The 21,477-nt window shown below is 40.6% G+C and overlaps 2 protein-coding genes and 1 pseudogene across 2 annotated transcripts; 2 read left to right on the plus strand and 1 right to left on the minus strand.

Annotated features, from left to right (window-relative positions):
- The first annotated feature begins 497 nt into the window (after positions 1-497).
- LOC104443257 (cationic amino acid transporter 2, vacuolar) lies at positions 498-7,302 on the plus strand. The gene is made up of 14 exons (XM_010056593.3): positions 498-1,011; positions 1,592-1,793; positions 2,063-2,147; positions 2,412-2,552; positions 2,627-2,745; positions 2,824-2,920; positions 3,034-3,206; positions 3,314-3,380; positions 4,146-4,304; positions 4,937-5,186; positions 5,363-5,471; positions 5,834-5,946; positions 6,588-6,663; positions 6,896-7,302. The coding sequence occupies exons 1-14, from the start codon at positions 840-842 to the stop codon at positions 7,050-7,052; spliced, it is 1,920 nt and encodes a 639-aa protein (XP_010054895.2). The 5' UTR covers positions 498-839; the 3' UTR covers positions 7,053-7,302.
- Positions 7,303-9,201: 1,899 nt separating this feature from the next.
- On the minus strand, positions 9,202-12,903 carry LOC104414184 (annotated as a pseudogene).
- A 1,011-nt stretch (positions 12,904-13,914) lies between these two features.
- LOC104443267 (cationic amino acid transporter 2, vacuolar) lies at positions 13,915-20,716 on the plus strand. Its single transcript, XM_010056600.3, has 14 exons — positions 13,915-14,472; positions 15,052-15,253; positions 15,520-15,604; positions 15,878-16,018; positions 16,093-16,211; positions 16,290-16,386; positions 16,500-16,672; positions 16,776-16,842; positions 17,574-17,732; positions 18,356-18,605; positions 18,783-18,891; positions 19,257-19,369; positions 20,011-20,086; positions 20,320-20,716. The coding sequence occupies exons 1-14, from the start codon at positions 14,301-14,303 to the stop codon at positions 20,474-20,476; spliced, it is 1,920 nt and encodes a 639-aa protein (XP_010054902.2). The 5' UTR covers positions 13,915-14,300; the 3' UTR covers positions 20,477-20,716.
- The last annotated feature ends 761 nt before the right edge of the window (positions 20,717-21,477 follow it).

Here is a 21,477-nt window from a genome sequence, read left to right on the forward strand (position 1 = left end):
ACTATCTTTATTTTTATTTTTTTTGGTAAAGGTAAGAAATAACTATCTTCATTCTTCATCTAATCTAAACTAAAAAAAAAAGACTACTTAAGTTTTGTTTAAAGATCGCTTTATAAAAATAGATGAATAAAAAATACTTATTGTTTATGGAAATATCTAACCATAAATTATGAGGGATGGTGAATATTTTTTTATTTAGTCAATCATTTTAAGTTGTATAAACAGTTTTTTTTTTTTTCTAAAGTATCATATCTTCGTGAGATAAACGATAGCATGGGATTACGTGTTCACAGAAAACGAGCGGTGGGCCCCAACAGAATCCTGGACGCTGATTCCCGATTCCTGCCGCCCTGGCCGCCGATCAGTGGGGGAATACTCGATTCTCCCGACATCAATGAATTCGGGGGCAGCCCTGACCCGGCCCGCCGGGCAGCGCGGGCAGGACGATCCCCCGCGCGAATAATTGGCGTTGGCGACGGACATGTCCCCCGTCCCCTTCCATCTCACGTCACGTCGAAGGCAGGACCTTAAAAAGAGAAGCAGCGCTCTCCTCTGTTCGCTCTGTCCTTCGCAATCCATCCGCCCGCTTTCCCCTCTCGAAGCCATCGGTCTCTTCGGGAACGCGGGCGCCTCCGTCCCGTAGCTCGTCCCGTCGTCGAATTCCGGCGACGTCCGCTTTGACGCGTTTCTGAAGATTACGCCGAGGGTGGGGACGGGGTTGGTGTGGAGTTTTTTTCCTTTTCTTTTTGGCTGTTGTGGTTGGATTCGGGGTCTATAAGAGCTTCGATTCGTCGCCCAGTCGTGAAGGGGATTCGGAATTCGTTTGGATTCTCGGTTTGATGGGTATTCTGGGCGGTTCCCAAAAGATGGGTGGGTGCGGATCGCCGTCGGGGGGTTGGGTGAAGGGCCTGGTGAGGAGGAAGCAGGTCGATTCGGCTCGCTCCAGGTCCGGTGGAGGCGGGCATCATCAATTGGCCAAGGAGTTGTCGATTCTTCACCTCATCGCCATTGGTAAATGATGAATTATGCTGAAGTTCTCACCTTTATTGTTGGATTTTGGTTTTGTTGGTGCGAGCGGAGCTGTGGTTTGGTTTTTTGGCCCGTTTTGCGTGGTTGATGATGAATAAATTGTTTGTTAACGCGTGTTATGTGTTCCAATTAGCTGTTGGAACTGGAAAGCTTCGTTTTTTATGAGATTATGCTGATCAAACTCGGCATCCCCTGCTTCTTCCAGAAACTGAAACTGGCACTCCCTCCCCTCGTGATGGAGTTTTTGGAGTTCATTTTCATGGTGCTTTTTGAGCTTGAAGTTGAATTGCTCTTCAGATTTCTTCTTCATGGACCGATTTACTTTTTGTTATTCGTTTTATGATTGGAAGGCCCGGTGGTTCTTGATTTGCTACGAAGGATTTAATTGCTGGTGCTCGGTTCTTGTTTCGGTTTAGCAGTCACTGAACTTAGCATTGAGTGTGTCTTTTCCCCGCACATGACGACACCTCTTAGATAATTGTTTTGGCCAATTCCTTTAGCTTCATTCCTATTTATTATCTAAAGTCGCAGTGGCTTACTTCGGGTTTTATGGTTTGGTAAGGGGTCGGATCTACTATTGGAGCTGGAGTTTACATCCTCGTTGGGACCGTTGCTAGAGAGCATTCTGGACCGGCTCTCGCCTTCTCATTTCTAATAGCTGGGATTGCAGCAGCTCTTTCAGCCTTCTGTTATGCGGAGCTTGCAAGCCGTTGTCCCTCTGCTGGGAGTGCTTATCATTATTCATACATATGTGTTGGAGAAGGGTAATACTTTGTAGAGCTTTTATAAGAATTATTCAGGTCGGGGACAATCTGTAATTGAGGCTGTGCTTGATTAGCGATTTCTCTTTTCATCTTTTCTGAATTATGATGATCAACATTTTGTGCTTTTAATCTCGACTGCTTGCGTTTGTATGAGTTGGCTTTGACTATGTTGGTTGAAATTGAAATAGACAACTAGACTTGCGTCCACCTTTTTGAGAGTTCTGTTATTTTTTCAAACTATAATCATGACATGGCCCTTTGCTTGACAGTGTTGCTTGGCTGATTGGTTGGGCACTGATACTGGAATACACAATTGGTGGCTCAGCCGTAGCTCGTGGCATATCTCCTAACCTGGTCAGGATTTTGTCATAAATCAATAAGTTTTTCAAGATTTCCTAGCAAGTTCAGATTGGGTAGCTTTGTGTCCCTTTTAGTTCATAGTTTAGACTGCTTTTCTGCTGAGTAAGATTTTGTGACTTTGGTATCTTGATGGATTTTAATACATGCCAGCATTGTTTTTGCTAACTGCTGAGCACTTCTATAAGGAAAGATTTGTTGGCTTATTATTTTTTAAATATCAGTGCTTTTACATTTGACTTTAAGATTGACTTTTTCTAGGCTCTGCTCTTTGGAGGAGCGGACAGTCTTCCTGTATTTTTAGCTCGGCAGTACATCCCTGGGCTTGATATAGTGGTAGATCCATGTGCTGCAGTTCTAGTAATCGTTGTTACTGGGCTGTTATGTGTGGGAATAAAGGAGGTAATCCCTCTTTCAGATTATTTTGATGCCAAAATGCCTTTATGAGCTATAATTGACTGAATGTATTCTTGCAGAGTACGCTGGCTCAAGGTATCGTCACAACAGCTAATGTGTGTGCTATGATTTTTGTCATATCAGCTGGCACTTATCTAGGTTTCAAGACCGGGTGGCCTGGTTACAAACTTCCTACTGGGTACTAAAACACTTCCTTTATATTCCCTTATAGACATCTTGCAAAGTAAGTTCCTGCGTGTAATTAGTGTCTCTACAGATACTTCCCCTTTGGGGTTGATGGGATGCTCGCGGGCTCTGCAACTGTATTCTTTGCATATATTGGTTTTGACTCAGTTGCCAGCACAGCTGAAGAGGTACAGATCTTCGTTGCTCTATCTTTTTGCCCTCTCATGGAATTCTGCCTTTTGTTTTATTCTCGTCCCTTTCAGGTCCAAAATTTAGTCATCTTATGTTACTTTTGTGACAGGTGAAGAACCCACAACGTGATTTGCCTGTGGGTATAGCTGCTGCATTATCAATATGTTGTGCGCTATACATGATGGTATCTGTAGTGGTTGTGGGTCTTGTACCTTATTTTGCAATGGACCCTGACACCCCCATCTCCTCTGCATTTGCAAGCCATGGGATGCATTGGGCAGCGTAGGTGTATAATTTGCATCAAAGTGCTTATGGCAGCTTCTCCTTTGTTGGGGATGCCAGACATGTGCTCAGATTTTTGTTCATTATGCTTGCTTACTTCGTTGCAGGTACATAATCACAGCTGGAGCTGTTACTGCCCTCTGCTCTACACTGATGGGCTCCATTCTTCCTCAGGTAAACAGATGCTTTGGACTTTTTCTGTGGCCCAATGCTTCCAATTGTTGCTATTACTTTACCAAGTTGTTATTATGTGAGATTGAATCTTTCTACATTTCATCTGCAATTGCCTTTTTTTTATTCTTCCCAAGATAACTAATTTATATGATCTACTCTTTACTTTCTTCTATAATTGGTTTTTGCCCAAAAACTGCTTAACCCCCCCACAAAAAGTCCTTTTCAGGATTTTTTCTTTCCGCATCTGTCATTTTGCCCTTTTTTTTTTTTTTTTTAGCTATAACTAATGCATTGAGATTGGGAGTGTCATTAGACAGGATCTTGTGGTTCGCAGTTTCTTATTTTTCAAGTGCATGGATGGGGAGAGTCGTCATTTTGCCCAAAAACTGCTTTGCTCATTGTTTCTCCTTAACACAGGATTCTTAATGATAGCTTGATTGGGGACCGTAGAGGAAAAATTGTATCTAAGGTTAAATTTTGAATTGTCCCCTCTTCCGGGCATTCATCATAATATTATAGCTGTAGATTCCTATAGAAGTATCAGTTTTGGTAAAAAGGTATCATGCTTAAAAAGTTGATACTTCATTTAGGTAACTGGTTATCTCTGTATCATACAATTACCACCAACAGGAAAATATGTTACCTGTATTTGGATGCTAACTTTATATCATACCCGCTTAATGGAGTCCTGGTGCTTGTTGTTTTCACATTTTATGTATTACTTTCACTAATCTTTAACCTTCTAAATCTGTGATTTTCTTTCAGCCTCGGATTCTCATGGCAATGGCGAGAGATGGACTCCTGCCTGCTTTCTTTTCAGATATAAACAAGCGCACCCAAGTTCCTATCAAGAGCACTATTGTGACTGGTATTGGGTCAGCAACACTGGCATTCTTCATGGATGTGTCGGAGTTGGCTGGCATGGTGAGTGTGCTTGAGTTTAGCCAAAAATTGAGTATTTACTTTTGCCTTGATAATGTCGATATATATGTACATAATAATTTATGAATTCAGTCTTAAGCTATGGTGGTGATATTCTAAAGATCCTTTGCCAAAGTCGATTTTGGTGTACTCTGTCGAGGAAAAAGGAATTCAGAGACAATGTCATAGTTTACAACAGAAGATGTAAAATTACTACTGGTGTCTGTAATCTGATGAGTTTTCCTGTATATTACCCTTTTAGTCAGTTTATTTATGGTAACCTTGGCTCATTAATTAGAAAGTGGTGCTCTCTGTTATACCTATAGCACTCGCTGCTTTCTGAAAACAAGGCCAACTTGGACGCTGATGGAATTTATCACATGCTACAAAAGCATTATTAATTAAAGTAGAAACGAAGAATGAACTAGATAAGAATGCCTGATTAATGAGACTTTCGAGTTTGGATATCAATAAAGGAAGACAACGAAGATTGTGATCTATCTGTATTATTTGTTGGCTTTTCGGTGCTGCATCCTTGAATTTTCAGATATTGTATTGCATTTATGGGTAATAGATTCTGAAGGTTAAATTGAAATAGCATTACATGCTACTGAGATGAGCTTTTCTCTTTGCAGGTCAGTGTGGGTACTCTTCTTGCCTTTACCATGGTAGCAATTTCTGTGCTGATTCTTAGATATGTCCCCCCAGACGTGGTGCCCCTTCCATCATCTCTCCAGGAGTCAATTGATGCTTATAGTGATGCACAAGAGAGCAGTGGGATCATTTCTCAAGTTTCTGGTGGCTCATCTAAGGACAGTACTCAGCCTTTATTAGGCAAAAAGGACGCATCGATCGACTATCCTATTCTCGTGGAAAAAGTGCAAGGTATTGCTATTTCAGATGCAATGTTATACTCTTGCATGATGAGGTGAAGTAGGGTGATTGTACATTGAAGGTGGTTCTATCAGACATTTAGTTACCTCAGAACCAAAAAAATTTTAATGCCTTGTTTCTACCACTTTGTCCCAAGCCTCATCCATTAGCTCCATCTCTCCATGCAGACATCTTGACAGAAAAGAACAGGCGAAAAATTGCTGGCTGGACTATAATGTTCACGTGCATTGGGGCTTTTCTTCTCACTTATGCAGCTTCAAGTTTGGGACTTCCCAGGTGGGTATATGGAAAAAATGCTTGCAGACACTTGTGGGATGTCACTTTTTTTTTCTAATTCCAAGGGAGCTCTCTTATGCTTAATCTGTATTATGAAATAAGGAGTTTAAGCAATATGTGGCTTGGCCTCAAGTGTGAGGCCAGGTGGTGTAAATGGGATAAAAAAAATTTGTCTTCGCCTAAAGCTCCATGCACTGAAGACAGCAGATTTTGATGCTCAAATTTTATCAAAAATAAATAATTATAAAACAATCTTTTTCTACAATATACAGATCTGCCTCTCCCTCCCTCCCCCTCTCTCTCTCCCTCCCCCTTTTCTTTCTATCTGATTACCTTCTTAATTCTGTTACTTTCCTTCTCAGCTTTCTTCGCTTCTCCGTGTGTGGTGTTGGTGGCACTTTCCTTTTGTCTGGTCTCATTGTGCTGACTTGCATTGATCAAGATGAGAGGAGGCACAAGTTTGGCCATGCAGGAGGTATGTTCTCTGAGTACAGTTTAGCAAGTATGTTAGATTCTTTTCCAAGTGTTATGTTCTCCTGCATGTTCTCGTCCTTTTTGGTTGCATCTCAATGGCATCTGTGTGGAGTCGGACCTTGAATGGTAACTTGTCAGGCATAATCCTTTATTTACATGTAGGTTGTGCAAAAACTGCTTTTCCTTAGGTTGTATTCTTGTGCAGTGTGATGTAAAAAGGACTGGAAAGTGAAATCTGATTAAAAGAGGAAAATCAACTTTAATTGATATCAACACGAATTGCTGACAATATGTATTGTTGCAGAAGCATGAAGACCTGGGAATGACTCGGGTTCAATTTGAGTCGATACCAAAATCACAATTTTATTGTCCTCGTGCCTCCAACTTAATACTATTAATTTTCAGCATTTGCAAATTTTGCTTTACCTGTGATATCTTATAAAGGCTGGAGGATAATGGGTTCATTTTTGTCTCATTTGAAATTTCTTTGGTTCAACGAAGATGCATCATCATTTCCTCAGTGGTGTTTGATGGTGTAACAATCTAGTCCCGTTTATTTTCTCTATTCCTGAGGTTTGGTTGCCAAGTGGACACAGAATTTTGACGCATGGTACTGATCACATCAACTCGATATTATTTCAGGTTTCATCTGCCCATTTGTTCCTCTTTTGCCTATTACCTGCATTCTGATCAACCTTTATCTGCTGATTAATCTCGGGTGAGTCTTTTAATCCACAACATGCTTATAGTGCGAACTTTGTCAACCTTGTGTACATTATTTTACCATTGGATTGAAGCTTTAATTTTTGGGGTATTAATTAGACGACCTAATAAAGTCGAGGTGGCGCATAATTTGTAATATCTCATTAGAAGCAGTCTCTGTGTTGTCATTTTTCTCCTTTAATGACCTTGATCGTATAGATGTGCCTCTTTCATCTTTGCAACAACAGGGCTGCCACGTGGGCTCGTGTCTCTGTATGGCTGATAGTTGGGGTGCTCGTGTATGTGTTCTATGGACGGACTCACAGCTCTTTGGTTGATGCCGTGTATGTGCCAGCAGATCATGCTGAGGAAATTTACCGCAGTTCTGGAGACTCATTGGCTTAAATCTTCTGGGCGTAGAATATTGTATGTGATAAAGCTTGCTAGGTGAAATTCCTCTGGGCAATTCGTGTGTCTTTCTGTTGTATTCTATGCATGAAATTCAATCAATATTTCTGTAGAGACTCGTAGGAGTCATGTTTGTGTAGTAGATCACGGAACAAATGTTCCACAAAAGTTAGGCATGTAAATATCTGTAAACTTATTCTTTGAGTAATGTAAGTATATGTATTCTTCGTTCCCTCACATTGCTGTATCCTCAGTTCTCACTGAACTTACATTATGATTAGGAGCCTTTCCAGGTACCTCGCCGTCCTTGGATTCTATTGCGTTCGGCAATGTTGTTCTTTTTTTATCTGTTTTAATGGCTTGATGAGAAGGATCTCCGTCGCCCTGTAGATGATTGTAAAATACAAATTGAATTTTGGAAAGGGTAAAGCGACCACCCGTAGGTGACGAGGTCACATGGAATTACTCCTGTAGTGCTTTTTGCTATGAAAAAATATACCTGAAACAAGACGAGCGAAGGTTTGAATTCAAGCCTTGGAGAGAGGGATCTCGAAGTAGGAAACCTTTTCTACGGAAGGGAAGCAACTGACTGCCCCAATGTTCATTAATATACATGTTGGTCCCGGTAATTATGTCCTTTTACCGTTTAATTGCGATTAATAAATTCGTGCGAATAAAAGATAAGAGATGTAAGTTGTACTATGTGACTTGTGAGCTATGTCGTACGAGTTTTGAAGAGCTAAAATGCAACTCATGCGCTTCTCTTTTAACAAGTGATATGCTCGACTGACCTCCCACAAACTGGTATTCCCACGTATGCACCGCAAATCAGAAACAACATTAGGTCATGCAGAGAAGCAGCTTGACGACTAAAGTCTCGTTTGGTTCAGCTAAGTTCCCGTTTAGTTCGGCTTTAACTAACGTCTCATTTAGTTCGGCTTTCTCAAGGGATTGAGAAAAATATGAGGCATTTGGCAAATGCTTTTAAAACCCTATTAGTAAAATGTCAGCAATGTTGAAAGCTCAAAACAAGTAGGAACCTGCTTTACACTTTGAGTGTTGTCGGGATGTTATTTTGAGGATTTAATGGCCCTTTTTTCTTTTGAATATTGCCCTCACTAATAACTGTGCGTTCTCCTTATGCCCTAAAAAATCACTGTTCATCTTTTTCCTTGGGCTTGCTGGTTCGTCATTGAGGAGAGGTCGTGGTCGAGGTCGCCTATCATTAAGGTCGAGATCGAGGGTTGCACGTGTCATTGAGCCGCTCGCCGGAGCTACTATGGGGTCGAGGTGGTTGAGGATCAAGTGACCCAGATCTGCCCTTCGACTGCGGCCGTGCGAACTCGATGTCGCGCATCCTCGCCAGAGAGGTCCTTGTCGAGGTTGAGATTGAGGGTTGCACGCGTCATCAAGCCACCCGCTGTAGCTTAAGGGGTTAAGCCGCCAGATCTGTAATCACGTGCTCTTCACCTTGCTGATGTTGCAAACATCATGGTTGCAAATCCTTGGCATCGCCCAACCCCGCTGCCTCTGCCATTACTCGCTCTGATCTGTTTTTTTTTTTTTTTACTTGAAAGTTGCTTTATAAAATAAATACCCAAGTAAGGTTTTGTTGCAATGACCACCTTTCAACTTGAAAGGGAGAGTTAGAAGTTCAAATCTCTATATTTGAGGTATGAATTTCGATTTTCATATATTGTAAAGAAACATGGCAAAAGTCTAACAGTAAGCATTATAATAAAAATCGAGTAGAACCAATAAAAAAATAAAACATAAACACCGAATTGAGTTATATTTTACAAAAAAAAAAACACTGAAGTGAGTTATTCAAACATTAATATTTTCATCAAATAATCATTCTGTTCAAAGATACTTGAGAAAATACAAAACTATTCTCCCAAAGTTAAACTAAATGGACCCTAAACCGCTAAATCTGCCTCAAAATGCAATGGGAGACCAGAGGCCACGATTATGGAAGCCTGACTTGTCTTACTCCGTAATGTGTGCCTTTCTACTTTTTATTACATGTATCTATGTATATCAACAGCGGGCAATCTTTGAACGGCAAATGTCCGTACTCACATCAAATCTTCCTTAAAGACGAGAGTGATGCCCAGGACATTGCAGAAAACATTGTACCACGCTTAATGTCAATGTGGCAGTTAGAAAACCATTCATTGAAGCTTTCTGGATAGGCTGTATAACCACTCTTCCCGATGGCCAGAAGGCGATCAAGCACAATTTATCAATAAGACAAGGAAGATGAGATGTTCATAGGGATTTCTGCACAAAGCTTGAACTAGTCAAAAAGATGACAAAATGATAAGAAAAAGAGACCTTAAACAAGAGAGCAGGCGCTCCTGAGAACTAAAATTTGCAAACATCTCCATCACGACTCTGCATCCTGGCAATCGTTTGCCAAACTCTGAATTGAAGTCCATAAAGCCAAAATCAATTTACACTTGTCTCCCCTCTGTTCAATAGCAGAATCCACTGTTGCAGAACCCAAGCATCCTCAGCCAAAAGTTGCAATCAGAAAAGCTTTATATATGCTCATGAACTTGGCTATAAATGCTGCACGAGTAAAGTAGAGTGTGTTAATCAGAAGGCAATGCATTCCCCTCTGAACAAGCAAAAAACACCAATTGGATTATAGTCCTCCATTTTGGCGTCGAAATTTGAATTTTTGCTCATCTTTTCACGCCGTTCATGCAATCACAGAGAAGACTCCCAAGCAAGCCCCAAACTCAGCCAGCCACCATGGAGAGAAAAGCTCCCAAAGCAAAGTAAAAGAAGAAAGCGACTTAGTCTTGTGATACTTTGACAAAGAAAGGCATACCTTCAAGATGGAATATGGCCTTCTGTCCGAGCCTCATCCTATGTTCCTGTTCATGGATGATGGAATGAAGGATTACCAAAATTTGGAAGCAAGAAACACTAGTATATCTTTAATATCTTTATTACATTATCCCAGCGTCATATTCTTTAGGTGGCAATCACAAAATTAGAAGACTTAGGCAAAGCGACTCCAATTAGGCTGGCCCAACATAAAGTCGAATTTATGAAGACTTACATAGTAGGCTGCCCAGTGGCAGACCTCATGCTTTAATTCTGCATCTAGTTTTCCCAGTAAATCATGCAGCAGCCTCTGCAAGGAAACAGGAGTAGCACTTTTACCTTCAGAAGGATTTCTGGAGGAATGCACTTGATGAGCAACTCATAAAGTTTCCCTCTAACCTGGAATAGCCTAAAGAATAAGAACAGCAGGTGTTTAGCCACAGCTCATTTCCATCATGACAAGCATATTTCCATGAAATGCAGTGGGCAAAGCTCCACACACATGCACAGAGATACATACACACAAGTAAGAACAGAAAAGAGATTATATTGTCTGCATCATGAAATGATATTCTAAGTCCTGATGCAGCTCAGCATATGCACCCAAAGTTATCCAAAAACTTCTGGACGTTTTACTCGTTATATAAGTTTAGGAATTCTTAAAATTAACAACTAACATCAGATCACTACATACACAAGAGAGATTCTTTTCAATTTGCTATATTGAATCGAGGCATTTGAAAGATAAAACACTAAGGAATGCTAAAGGTTGACTTCAAGCAACACATGAAAAACCTTGTAAAGGTAGAATGCCAAACACTTTTAACCTTTTTGGGCTCTGTTCCTTCATAATGTCAGATACTATCTCAGAAACGTACTCCTCCCAATCCATCGGAGATATCACTTGGTTTATGGTGAAAGGGTACCTAAATCCATTGTTACAACAGAAAGAACTATCAGTTAGTGTTTCTCCAATATGGCCAAAAGAATCAAGCATGAATAGATGAACCAGAATAAACTCCAAGGCACTGCAATTGAACAACAGTCCTAGGATCTTACTGCTGTACACGACAAGTCTCAAAGGAAAGTATCGCTCTTCTTAAACTGCGATTTGATTTTTCTGCGACGCGAGCGGCAAATCCAGCAGGAAGTTGCAGATTTTCCTTCTTCGCAATAAATTCTAATACCTTAACAATCTGACAGAAAATTTGAATATATAAGAGTCCATAAATTGACAATGTCCGCACAACAATCAAGCAGATAATGTAGCTGCAGACAATCTCACTTGAAAAATCTGCAATCTTTCAGATGGGCAGTATATAAGCAGAACCAATGATGTATGCAGTAAGTTGGAAGAGAAAAATAAACCTAGAAGTGATGCAATGCTACCAGCATTCTCAACTCGAAATATGGCCCCACAAGATAGAAGTGTACAACCTAAACTACAAATGTCAGCGCATTATGAAAAACCTCCTCAAGAACAATAGTCTATCATCCACGCGCTTTTAGTATGAGCGTTCCTCTATTGTCACAACAGAAGATGTTCTGATGCATTACACTCTGTGATTTTGTTAATTAGAGAATCACATCATGTGCAAAAAGAAGCGTACGGTACGAATGCAGGATGCACGAGAAGAAAATGGACAGGCAGTGACTGAAAGTCACAATCACCTGCCAGCATATGACTCAATCCTACCATCTGATGTTTGATATAAAAGGATTAACCCGACCTACTAGTTGCCAGCCCAAAGAAAAAGAACAGATCCTGATAGGATCCACATCCATGCCACAGGGTCTATAACAGTTCCCTCTTTCAGAAAGGACTCCATATTAAATACGTAGGCATCGACTCTATCCACTTATCTTTTGTACCGCTGAACAAAAATAATTATCTGCATACTAAAAGCACTAAAAAAGCCCCTAACCTGATCTTCTCGTGGTGCATTTATTCGTATATTCAGACAGCGAGAACGAATGGCTTCAGTAACTTTTGATGAGCTGTTGCAGCAAAGGATCAGTCGGCATGATGCACTATACTTCTCCATCGTCCTCCTTAGAGAATGTTGAGCTTCTCTTGAGAGTTTGTCAACCTCATTAAGCACCAGAACTGCCACACGATAAAAAATTATATCTTATAATTTAGGTTTCAGTTCATCCTTATAGAGCATGTTAATCTCCAAAAAGAACAAGGTCATCAGATATATGATTATACCCAAGGGAACAAATATTGGAACTAGAATTCCATAAGTTTCTGAAAGTACAAACATTTAAAAGAAAGATATCAAGTCGTGCCAATAGAGGAAAACACTATGTCCCATATGATACTAAAAAATACCAGAGACTTCGAGAATTCCCCATAATCCATCAGAGAAAAACTTCTTGAAAGTTATGTTTGCTTTATATTTCGATCAAACTAAATTTTATATAGTCAATTTTATGTTGTTCAACTCAAAACACTCGAATAATGCCAGACATCATTAAACTACTCATTCCTAGATTGGAACTGAAAAGTCTCTTTTTTCAGCTCCTTTAAGAAGCCATAAACTCATCAAAGACAAACAACATGATTAAAAGCCCCTTACTCACAATCAATATCAATGTAACAGCCTTAGATGTCAATTGCAACAAATGAGAATTCCATATATCATCTTCTATTGAGGCAAAACTTCTCTTGGTCATCAAGTTATACACAGCTTATATGGCATATATTGCTCTTAGAAGCCGAACAAAATTCTGGAGTGCAATGAGCTAACGTAAAGCTCACCTTAGTTTTACAGGATTGTGGATAATATCATATAGGAAGTGCCAAGAGATGAGAAATACTAAGATTTGGAAAAGCAATATCACCTTTGAATCTCTTTTTCCCTTTCGTGTCTATTGGTCTGTTTTTGGCCATTTCTTTAATAATCTCCTGAACAACGTAACGGTCCTGAAAGCCGGCATCACTCGGGTTCATTTCAACATGATGGGTACTTGATAATGTGGTCAACTCTATATCAATATTTCTCATTCTAGCTCGCATTAAAAGGACAATGGTCACTTCGGGTGACAACGGTCACTTATTTGAGAAAATATGTTCATTTTGGGTTTTTATTTAAAATTTTCCCTATCTTCATGAGATAAACAATAGCATGAGAAATGTGTTCACTAGGAGTGTGCATGGTCAAAGTGGACGGTTCCTGACCTAGAATCGGGAATCGGACCGTCGGTCTAGTCCGATTTCTGGTGGATCCAAAGAACCGGTCCAACCTCCACGCCTTCCCCTTTTCTCCCTCCTCACATCTACTTATTCTGTGGTTGTTTTATTCTCCTCAAGTACTAGCGTCGCGACAGTAGCAGTTGCAACTCTCGCGGTGCTTCTATCCCGACCACCACCACCATCTTCGCCACCGCCTTCGCTGTTCCCGCTCCTCCCTTGAGACCGACAATGAGGAGGACAATGTGGACGATGAGCCATTCTTAAACTTGGAGTTCGCCCCTGTGCTCGAAAATGAGGATGATGGGGGGAGGCCTGAGGAGGGAGATGAGGAAGAGGGGAGGTAGAAGCGGGATGAACCCAACAACGAAGAGGAAAATAGTGACGGTGAATGCGGAGATGGCGACGATATGGAGAGGAGTTCAAGTTCGAGGCGGGAAAGAGAATCAACTCACTATTTTGATGAGTTTGAACTAGGACTCGAAGGAATATGAGTAGATCCGAAAGTAAATTAAGGTGGAAGAGGGACCTTGGGGAGATTTTGAATTAAGAGAGACGAGATGGAGTAAGAGAGTGTGAATTGAGATAAGATGGTTATTGAAACCTTAAAATTTAGATTTGCTAATTTCGATTTTTTTAAATATTAAAAATTAATATAATATTATAATAAAACCGACCTAAGTGGTTGGGTGGATGCAACTGGATTATGGAACCGGGAACTGGATTTCATAAATTGAAAACGGGAACCAGTTTTTTAAGAACCCGGGGTTCCGGTCCGGTTCCGCCGGGCAGGACACCCTGCGCGCGAATAATTGTCGTTGGCCGCGGACATGTCCCCTCCCATCTCACGTCACGTCAAAGACAGAGACCTTAAAAGGAGAAGCAGCTCCCTCCTCTGTTCTCTCTGTCCTTCGCAATCCATCAGCCCGCTTTCCCCTCTCGAAGCCATCGGTCTCTTCGGGCGCCGAAAATTCGTCGCGCGCTTCGCAGGGGAACGCGGGCGCCTCCGTCCCGTAGCTCGTCTCGTGATCGAATTCGGGCGACGTCCGCTTTGACGCGTTTCTGAAGATTACGCCGAGGGTGGGGACGGGGTTGGTGTTGATATATATTATTTTTTTTTGGCTGTTGTGGTTGAATTTGGGGTCTATAAGAGCTTCGAATCGTCGCCCTGTCGTGAAGGGAATTGAGAATTCATTTGGATTCTCGGTTTGATGGGTATTCTGGGCGGTTCCCAAAAGATGGGTGGGTGCGGATCACCGTCGGGGGGTTGGGCGAAGGGCTTGGTGAGGAGGAAGCAGGTCGATTCGGCTCGCTCCAGGTCCGGTGGAGGCGGGCATCATCAATTGGCCAAGGAGTTGTCGATTCTCCACCTCATCGCCATTGGTAAATGATGAATTAAGCTGAAGTTCTCTCCTTTATTGTTGGGTTTTCGTTTTGTTGGTACGAGCGGAGCTGTGGTTTGGTTTTTTGGTCCGTTTTACGTGGTTGATGATGAAGAAATTGTTTGTTAACGCGTGTTATGCGTTCCAATTAGCTGTTGGAACTGGAAAGCTTCGTTTTTTATGAGATTATGCTGATCAAACTCGGCATCCCCTGCTTCTTCCAGAAACTGAAACTGGTACTCCCTCCCCTCGTGATGGAGTTTTGGAGTTCATTTTCATGGTGCTTTTTGAGCTTGAAGTTGAATTGCTCTTCAGATTTCTTCTTCATGGACCGATTTACTTTTTGTTATTCGTTTTATGATTGGAAGGCCCGGTGGTTCTTGATTTGCTACGAAGGATTTAATTGCTGGTGCTCGGTTCTTGTTTTGGTTTAGCAGTCACTGAACTTAGCATTGAGTGTGTCTTTTCCCTGCACATGACGACACCTCTTAGATAATTGTTTTGGCCAATTCCTTTAGCTTCATTCCTATTTATTATCGAAAGTCACAGTGGCTTACTTTGGGCTTTATGGTTTGGTAAGGGGTCGGATCTACTATTGGAGCTGGAGTTTACATCCTTGTTGGGACCGTTGCTAGAGAGCATTCTGGACCAGCTCTCGCCTTCTCATTTCTAATAGCTGGGATTGCAGCAGCTCTTTCAGCCTTCTGTTATGCGGAGCTTGCAAGCCGTTGTCCCTCTGCTGGGAGTGCTTATCATTATTCATACATATGTGTTGGAGAAGGGTAATACTTTGTAGAGCTTTTATAAGAATTATTCAGGTCGGGGACAATCTGTAATTGAGGCTGTGCTTGATTAGTGATTTCTCTTTTAATCTTTTCTGCATTATGATCAACATTTTGTGCTTTTAATCTCGACTGCTTGCGTTTGTATGAGTTGGCTTTGACTATGTTGGTTGAAATTGAAATAGACAACTAGACTTGCGTCCACCTTTTTGAGAGTTCTGTTATTTTTTCAAACCATAACCACGACATGGCCCTTTGCTTGACAGTGTTGCTTGGCTGATTGGTTGGGCACTGCTACTGGAATACACAATTGGTGGCTCAGCCGTAGCTCGTGGCATATCTCCTAACCTGGTCAGTATTTTGTCATAAATCAATAAGTTTTTCAAGATTTCCTAGCAAGTTCAGAATGGGTAGCATTGTGTCCTTTTTAGTTCATAGTTTAGAACTTTAGACTGCTTTTCTGCTGAGTAAGATTTTGTGGGTTTGGTATCTTGATGAATTTTAATACATGCCAGCATTGTATTTTGCTAACTGCTGAGCACTTCCGTAAGGAAAGATTTGTTGGATTATTATTTTTTAAATATCAGTGCTTTTACATTTGACTTTAAGATTGACTTTTTCTAGGCTCTGCTCTTTGGAGGAGCGGACAGTCTTCCTGCATTTTTAGCTCGGCAGTACATCCCTGGGCTTGATATAGTTGTAGATCCATGTGCTGCAGTTCTAGTAATCATTGTTACTGGGCTGTTATGTGTGGGAATAAAGGAGGTAATCCCTCTTTCAGATTATTTTGATGCCAAAATGCCTCCATGAGTTGTCATTGACTGAACGTATTCTTGCAGAGTACGCTGGCTCAAGGTATCGTCACAACAGCTAATGTGTGTGCTATGATTTTTGTCATATCAGCTGGCACTTATCTAGGTTTCAAGACTGGGTGGCCTGGTTATGAACTTCCTACTGGGTACTAAAACACTTCCTTTATATTCCCTTATAGACATCTTGCAAAGTAAGTTCCTGCGTGTAATTAGTGTCTCTACAGATACTTCCCCTTTGGGGTTGACGGGATGCTTGCGGGCTCTGCAACTGTATTCTTTGCATATATTGGTTTTGACTCAGTTGCCAGCACAGCTGAAGAGGTATGGATCTTCGCTGCTCTATCTTTTTGCCCTCTCATGGAATTCTGCCTTTTGTTTTATTCTTGTCCCTTTCAGGTCCAAAATTTAGTCATCTTATGTTACTTTTGTGACAGGTGAAGAACCCACAACGTGATTTGCCTGTGGGTATAGCTGCTGCATTATCAATATGTTGTGCGCTATACATGATGGTATCTGTAGTGGTTGTGGGTCTTGTACCTTATTTTGCAATGGACCCTGACACCCCCATCTCCTCTGCATTTGCAAGCCATGGGATGCATTGGGCAGCGTAGGTGTATAATTTGCATCATAGTGCTTATGGCAGCTTCTCCTTTGTTGGGGATGCCAGACATGCGCCCAGATTTTCGTTCATTATGCTTACTTCGGTGCAGGTACATAATCACAGCTGGAGCTGTTACTGCCCTCTGCTCTACACTGATGGGCGCCATTCTTCCTCAGGTAGACAGATGATGTGCTTTGGACTTTTTCTGTGGCCCAATGCTTCCAGTTGTTGCTATTACTTTACAAAGTTGTTATTATGTGAGATTGAATCTTTCTTCATTTCATCTGCAATTGCCTTTTTTTATTCTTCCCAAGATGGTTTATATGATCTACTCTTTACTTTCTTCTAACCCCCCCAAAAAAAAAAAAAAAAAGTCCTTTTTTTTTTTTCCTGCATCTGACGCATTTTTTTTTTTTTAGCTATAACTAATGCATTGAGATTGGGAGTGTCATTAGACAGGATCTTTGGGTTCGCAGTTTCTTATTTTTCAAGTGCGTGGATGGGTAGAGTCATCATTTTGCCCAAAAACTGCTTTGCTCGTTGTTTCTCCGTAACACAGGATTCTTAATGATAGCTTGATTGGGGACCATAGAAGAAAAATTGTATCTAAGGTTAAAGTTTGAATTGTCCCCTCTTCTGGGCATTCATCATAATATTATAGCTGTAGATTCATATAGAAGTATCAGTTTTGGTGAAAAGGTATCATGCTTAAAAAGTTGATACTTCCTTTAGGTAACTGGTTATCTCTGTATCATACGATTACCACCAACAGGAAAGTATGTTACCTGTATTTGGATGCTAACTTTATATCATACCTGCTTAATGAAGTCCTGGTGCTTGTTGTTTTCACATTTTATGTATTACTTTCACTAATCTTTAACCTTCTAAATCTGTGATTTTCTTTCAGCCTCGGATTCTCATGGCAATGGCGAGAGATGGACTCCTGCCTGCTTTCTTTTCAGATATAAACAAGTCCACCCAAGTTCCTATCAAGAGCACTATTGTGACTGGTATTGGGTCAGCAACACTGGCATTCTTCATGGATGTGTCGCAGTTGGCTGGCATGGTGAGTGTGGTTGAGTTTAGCCAAAAATTGAGTATTTACTTTTGCCTTGATAATGTCGATATATATGTACATAATAATTTATGAATTCAGTCTTAAGCTATGGCGGTGATATTCTAAAGATCCTTTGCCAAAGTCGATTTTGGTGTACTCTGTCGAGGAAAAAGGAATTCAGAGACAATGTCATAGTTTACAGCAGAAGATGTAAATTACTACTGGTGTCTGTAATCTGATGAGTTTTCCTGTATATTACCCTTTTAGTCAGTTTATTTATGGTAACCTTGGCTCATTAATTAGAAAGTGGTGCTCTTTGTTATACCTATAGCACTCGCTGCTTTCTGAAAACAAGGCCAACTTGGACCGCTGATGGAACTTATCACATGCTACAAAAGCATTATTAATTAAAGTAGAAACAAAGAATGAACTAGATAAGAATGCCTGATTAATGAGACTTTCGAGTTTGGATATCAATAAAGGAAGATTGTGATCAATCTGTATTATTTGTTGGCTTTTCTGTGCTGCATCCTTGAATTTTCAGATATTGTATTGCATTTATGGGTAATAGATTCTGAAGGTTAAATTGAAATAGCATTACAAGCTACTGAGATGAGCTTTTCTCTTTGCAGGTCAGTGTGGGTACTCTTCTTGCCTTTACCATGGTAGCAATTTCTGTGCTGATTCTCAGATATGTCCCCCCAGACGTGGTGCCCCTTCCATCATCTCTTCAGGAGTCAATTGATGCTTATAGTGATGCACAAGAGAGCAGTGGGATCATTTCTCAAGTTTCTGGTGGCTCATCTAAGGACAGTACTCAGCCTTTATTAGGCAAAAAGGACGCATCGATCGACTATCCTATTCTCGTGGAAAAAGTGCAAGGTATTGCTATTTCAGATGCAATGTTATACTCTTGCATGATGAGGTGAAGTAGGGTGATTGTACATTGAAGGTGGTTCTATCAGACATTTAGTTACCTCAGAACCACAAAAAATTTTAATGCCTTGTTTCTACCACTTTGTCCCAAGCCTCATCCATTAGCTCCATCTCTCCATGCAGACATCTTGACAGAAAAGAACAGGCGAAAAATTGCTGGCTGGGCTATAATGTTCACGTGCATTGGGGCTTTTCTTCTCACTTTTGCAGCTTCAAGTTTGGGACTTTCCAGGTGGGTATATGGAAAAAATGTTTGCAGACACTTGTGAGATGTCACTTTTTTTTTCTAATTCCAAAGGAGCTCTCTTATGCTTAATCTGTATTATGAAATAAGGAGTTTAAGCAATATATGGCTCGGCCTCAAGTGTGAGGCCAGGTGGTGTAAATGGGATAAAAAAATTTGTCTTCGCCTAAAGCTCCACGCACTGAAGACAGCATATTTTGATGCTCAAATTTTATCAAAAGTAAATAATTATAAAACAAACTTTTTCTACAATATATAGATGCTGCCTCTCCCTCCCTCCCTCTCTGTCTCTCTCTCCCCCCCCTTTTCTCTCTATCTGATTACCTTCTTAATTCTGTCACTTTCCTTCTCAGCTTTCTTCGCTTCTCCGTGTGTGGTGTTGGTGTCACTTTCCTTTTGTCTGGTCTCATTGTGCTGACTTGCATCGATCAAGATGAGAGGAGGCACAAGTTTGGCCATGCAGGAGGTATGTTATCTGAGTACAGTTTAGCGAGTATGTTAGATTCTTTTCCAAGTGTTATTTTCTCCTGCATGTTCTCGTCCTTTTTGGTTGCATCTCAATGGCATCTGTGTGGAGTCGGAACTTGAATGGTAACTTGTCAGGCATAATCCTTTATTTACACGTAGGTTGTGCAAGAACTGCTTTTCCTTAGGTTGGATTCTTGTGCAGTGTGATGTAAAAAGGACTGGAAAGTGAAATCTGATTAAAAGAGGAAAATCAACTGTAATTGATATCAAAACGAATTGCTGACAATATGTGTTGTCGCAGAAGCATGAAGACCTGGGAATGACTCAGGTTCAATTTGAGTCGATACCAAAATCACAATTTTATTGTCCTCGTGCCTCCAACTTAATACTATTAATTTTCAGAATTTGCAAATTTTGCTTTACTTGTGATATTGTATAAAGGCTGGAGGATAATGGGTTCATTTTTGTCTCATTTGAAATTTCTTTGGTTCAACGAAGATGCATCATCATTTCCTCAGTGGTGTTTGATGGTGTAACAATCTAGTCCCGTTTATTTTCTCTATACCTGAGGTTTGGTTGCCAAGTGGACACAGAATTTTGATGCATGGTACTGATCACATCAACTCGATATTATTTCAGGTTTCATCTGCCCATTTGTTCCTCTTTTGCCTATTACCTGCATTCTGATCAACCTTTATCTGCTGATTAATCTCGGGTGAGTCTTTTAATCCACAACATGCTTATAGTGCGAACTTTGTCAACCCTGTCTACATTATTTTACCATTGGATTGAAGCTTTAATTTTTTGGGGTACTAATTAGATGACCTAATAAAGTCGAGGTTGTGCATAATTTGTAATATCTCATTAGAAGCAATCTCTGTGTTGTCATTTTTCTCCTTTCATGACCTTGATCACATAGATGTGCCTCTTTCATCTTTGAAACAACAGGGGTGCCACGTGGGCTCGTGTCTCTGTATGGCTGATAGTTGGGGTGCTCGTGTATGTGTTCTATGGACGGACTCACAGCTCTTTGGTTGATGCCGTGTATGTGCCAGCAGATCATGCTGAGGAAATTTACCGCAGTTCTGGAGACTCATTGGCTTAAATCTTCTGGGCGTAGAATAATGTATGTGATAAAGCTTGCTAGGTGAAATTCCTCTGGGCAATTCGTGTCTTTCTGTTGTATTCTATGCATGAAATTCAATCAATATTTCTGTAGAGAGACTCGTAGGAGTCATGTTGGTGTAGTAGATCACGGAACAAATGTTCCACAAAAGTTAGGCATGTAAATATCTCTGAACTTATTCTTTGAGTAATGTAAGTATATGTATTCTTCGTTCCCTCACATTGCTGTATCCTCAGTTCTCACTGAACTTGCATTATGATTAGGAGGCTTTCCAGGTATCTCTCGCTGTCCTTGGATGCTGTTGTGTTGGGCAATGTTGTTCTTTTTTTATCTGTTTTAATGGCTTGATGAGAAGGATCTCCGTCGCCCTGTAGATGATTGTAAAATACAAATTGAATTTTGGAAAGGGTAAAGCGACCACCCGTAGGTGACGAGGTCACATGGAATTACTCCTGTAGTGCTTTTTGCTACGAAAAAATATACCTGAAACAAGACGAGCGAAGGTTTGAATTCAAGTCTTGGAGAGAGGGATCTCGAAGTAGGAAACCTTTTCCTTGGAAGGGAAGCAACTGACTGCCCCAATGTTGATTAATATACATGTTGGTCCGGTAATTATGTCCTTTTACCGTTTAATTGCGAGTAATAAATTCGTGCCAATAAAGGATAAGAGATGTAATTTTTACTATGTGACTTGTGAGCTATGTGGTACAAGTTTTAAAGAGCTAAAATGCAACTCATGCGCTTCTCTTTTAATAAGTGATCTGCTTGACTAATCTCCCACAAACTGTTATTCCCACGTATGCACTGCAAATCAGAAATAACATTAGGTCATGCGGAGAAGCATCTTGACGACTGAAGTCTAACTTGGTTCGGCTTTCTAAAGTATTAGAAAAATTTATTTGGCAAGTACTTTTGAAACTCCATCAGTAGGACCTAGAGCTTTCAGCATTTTCAAAATGCTATTTTGAGGATTGAATGAT

This window comes from Eucalyptus grandis, chromosome 1 (genome assembly GCF_016545825.1).
Source record: "Eucalyptus grandis isolate ANBG69807.140 chromosome 1, ASM1654582v1, whole genome shotgun sequence".
Lineage (NCBI taxonomy): Eukaryota > Viridiplantae > Streptophyta > Magnoliopsida > Myrtales > Myrtaceae > Eucalyptus > Eucalyptus grandis.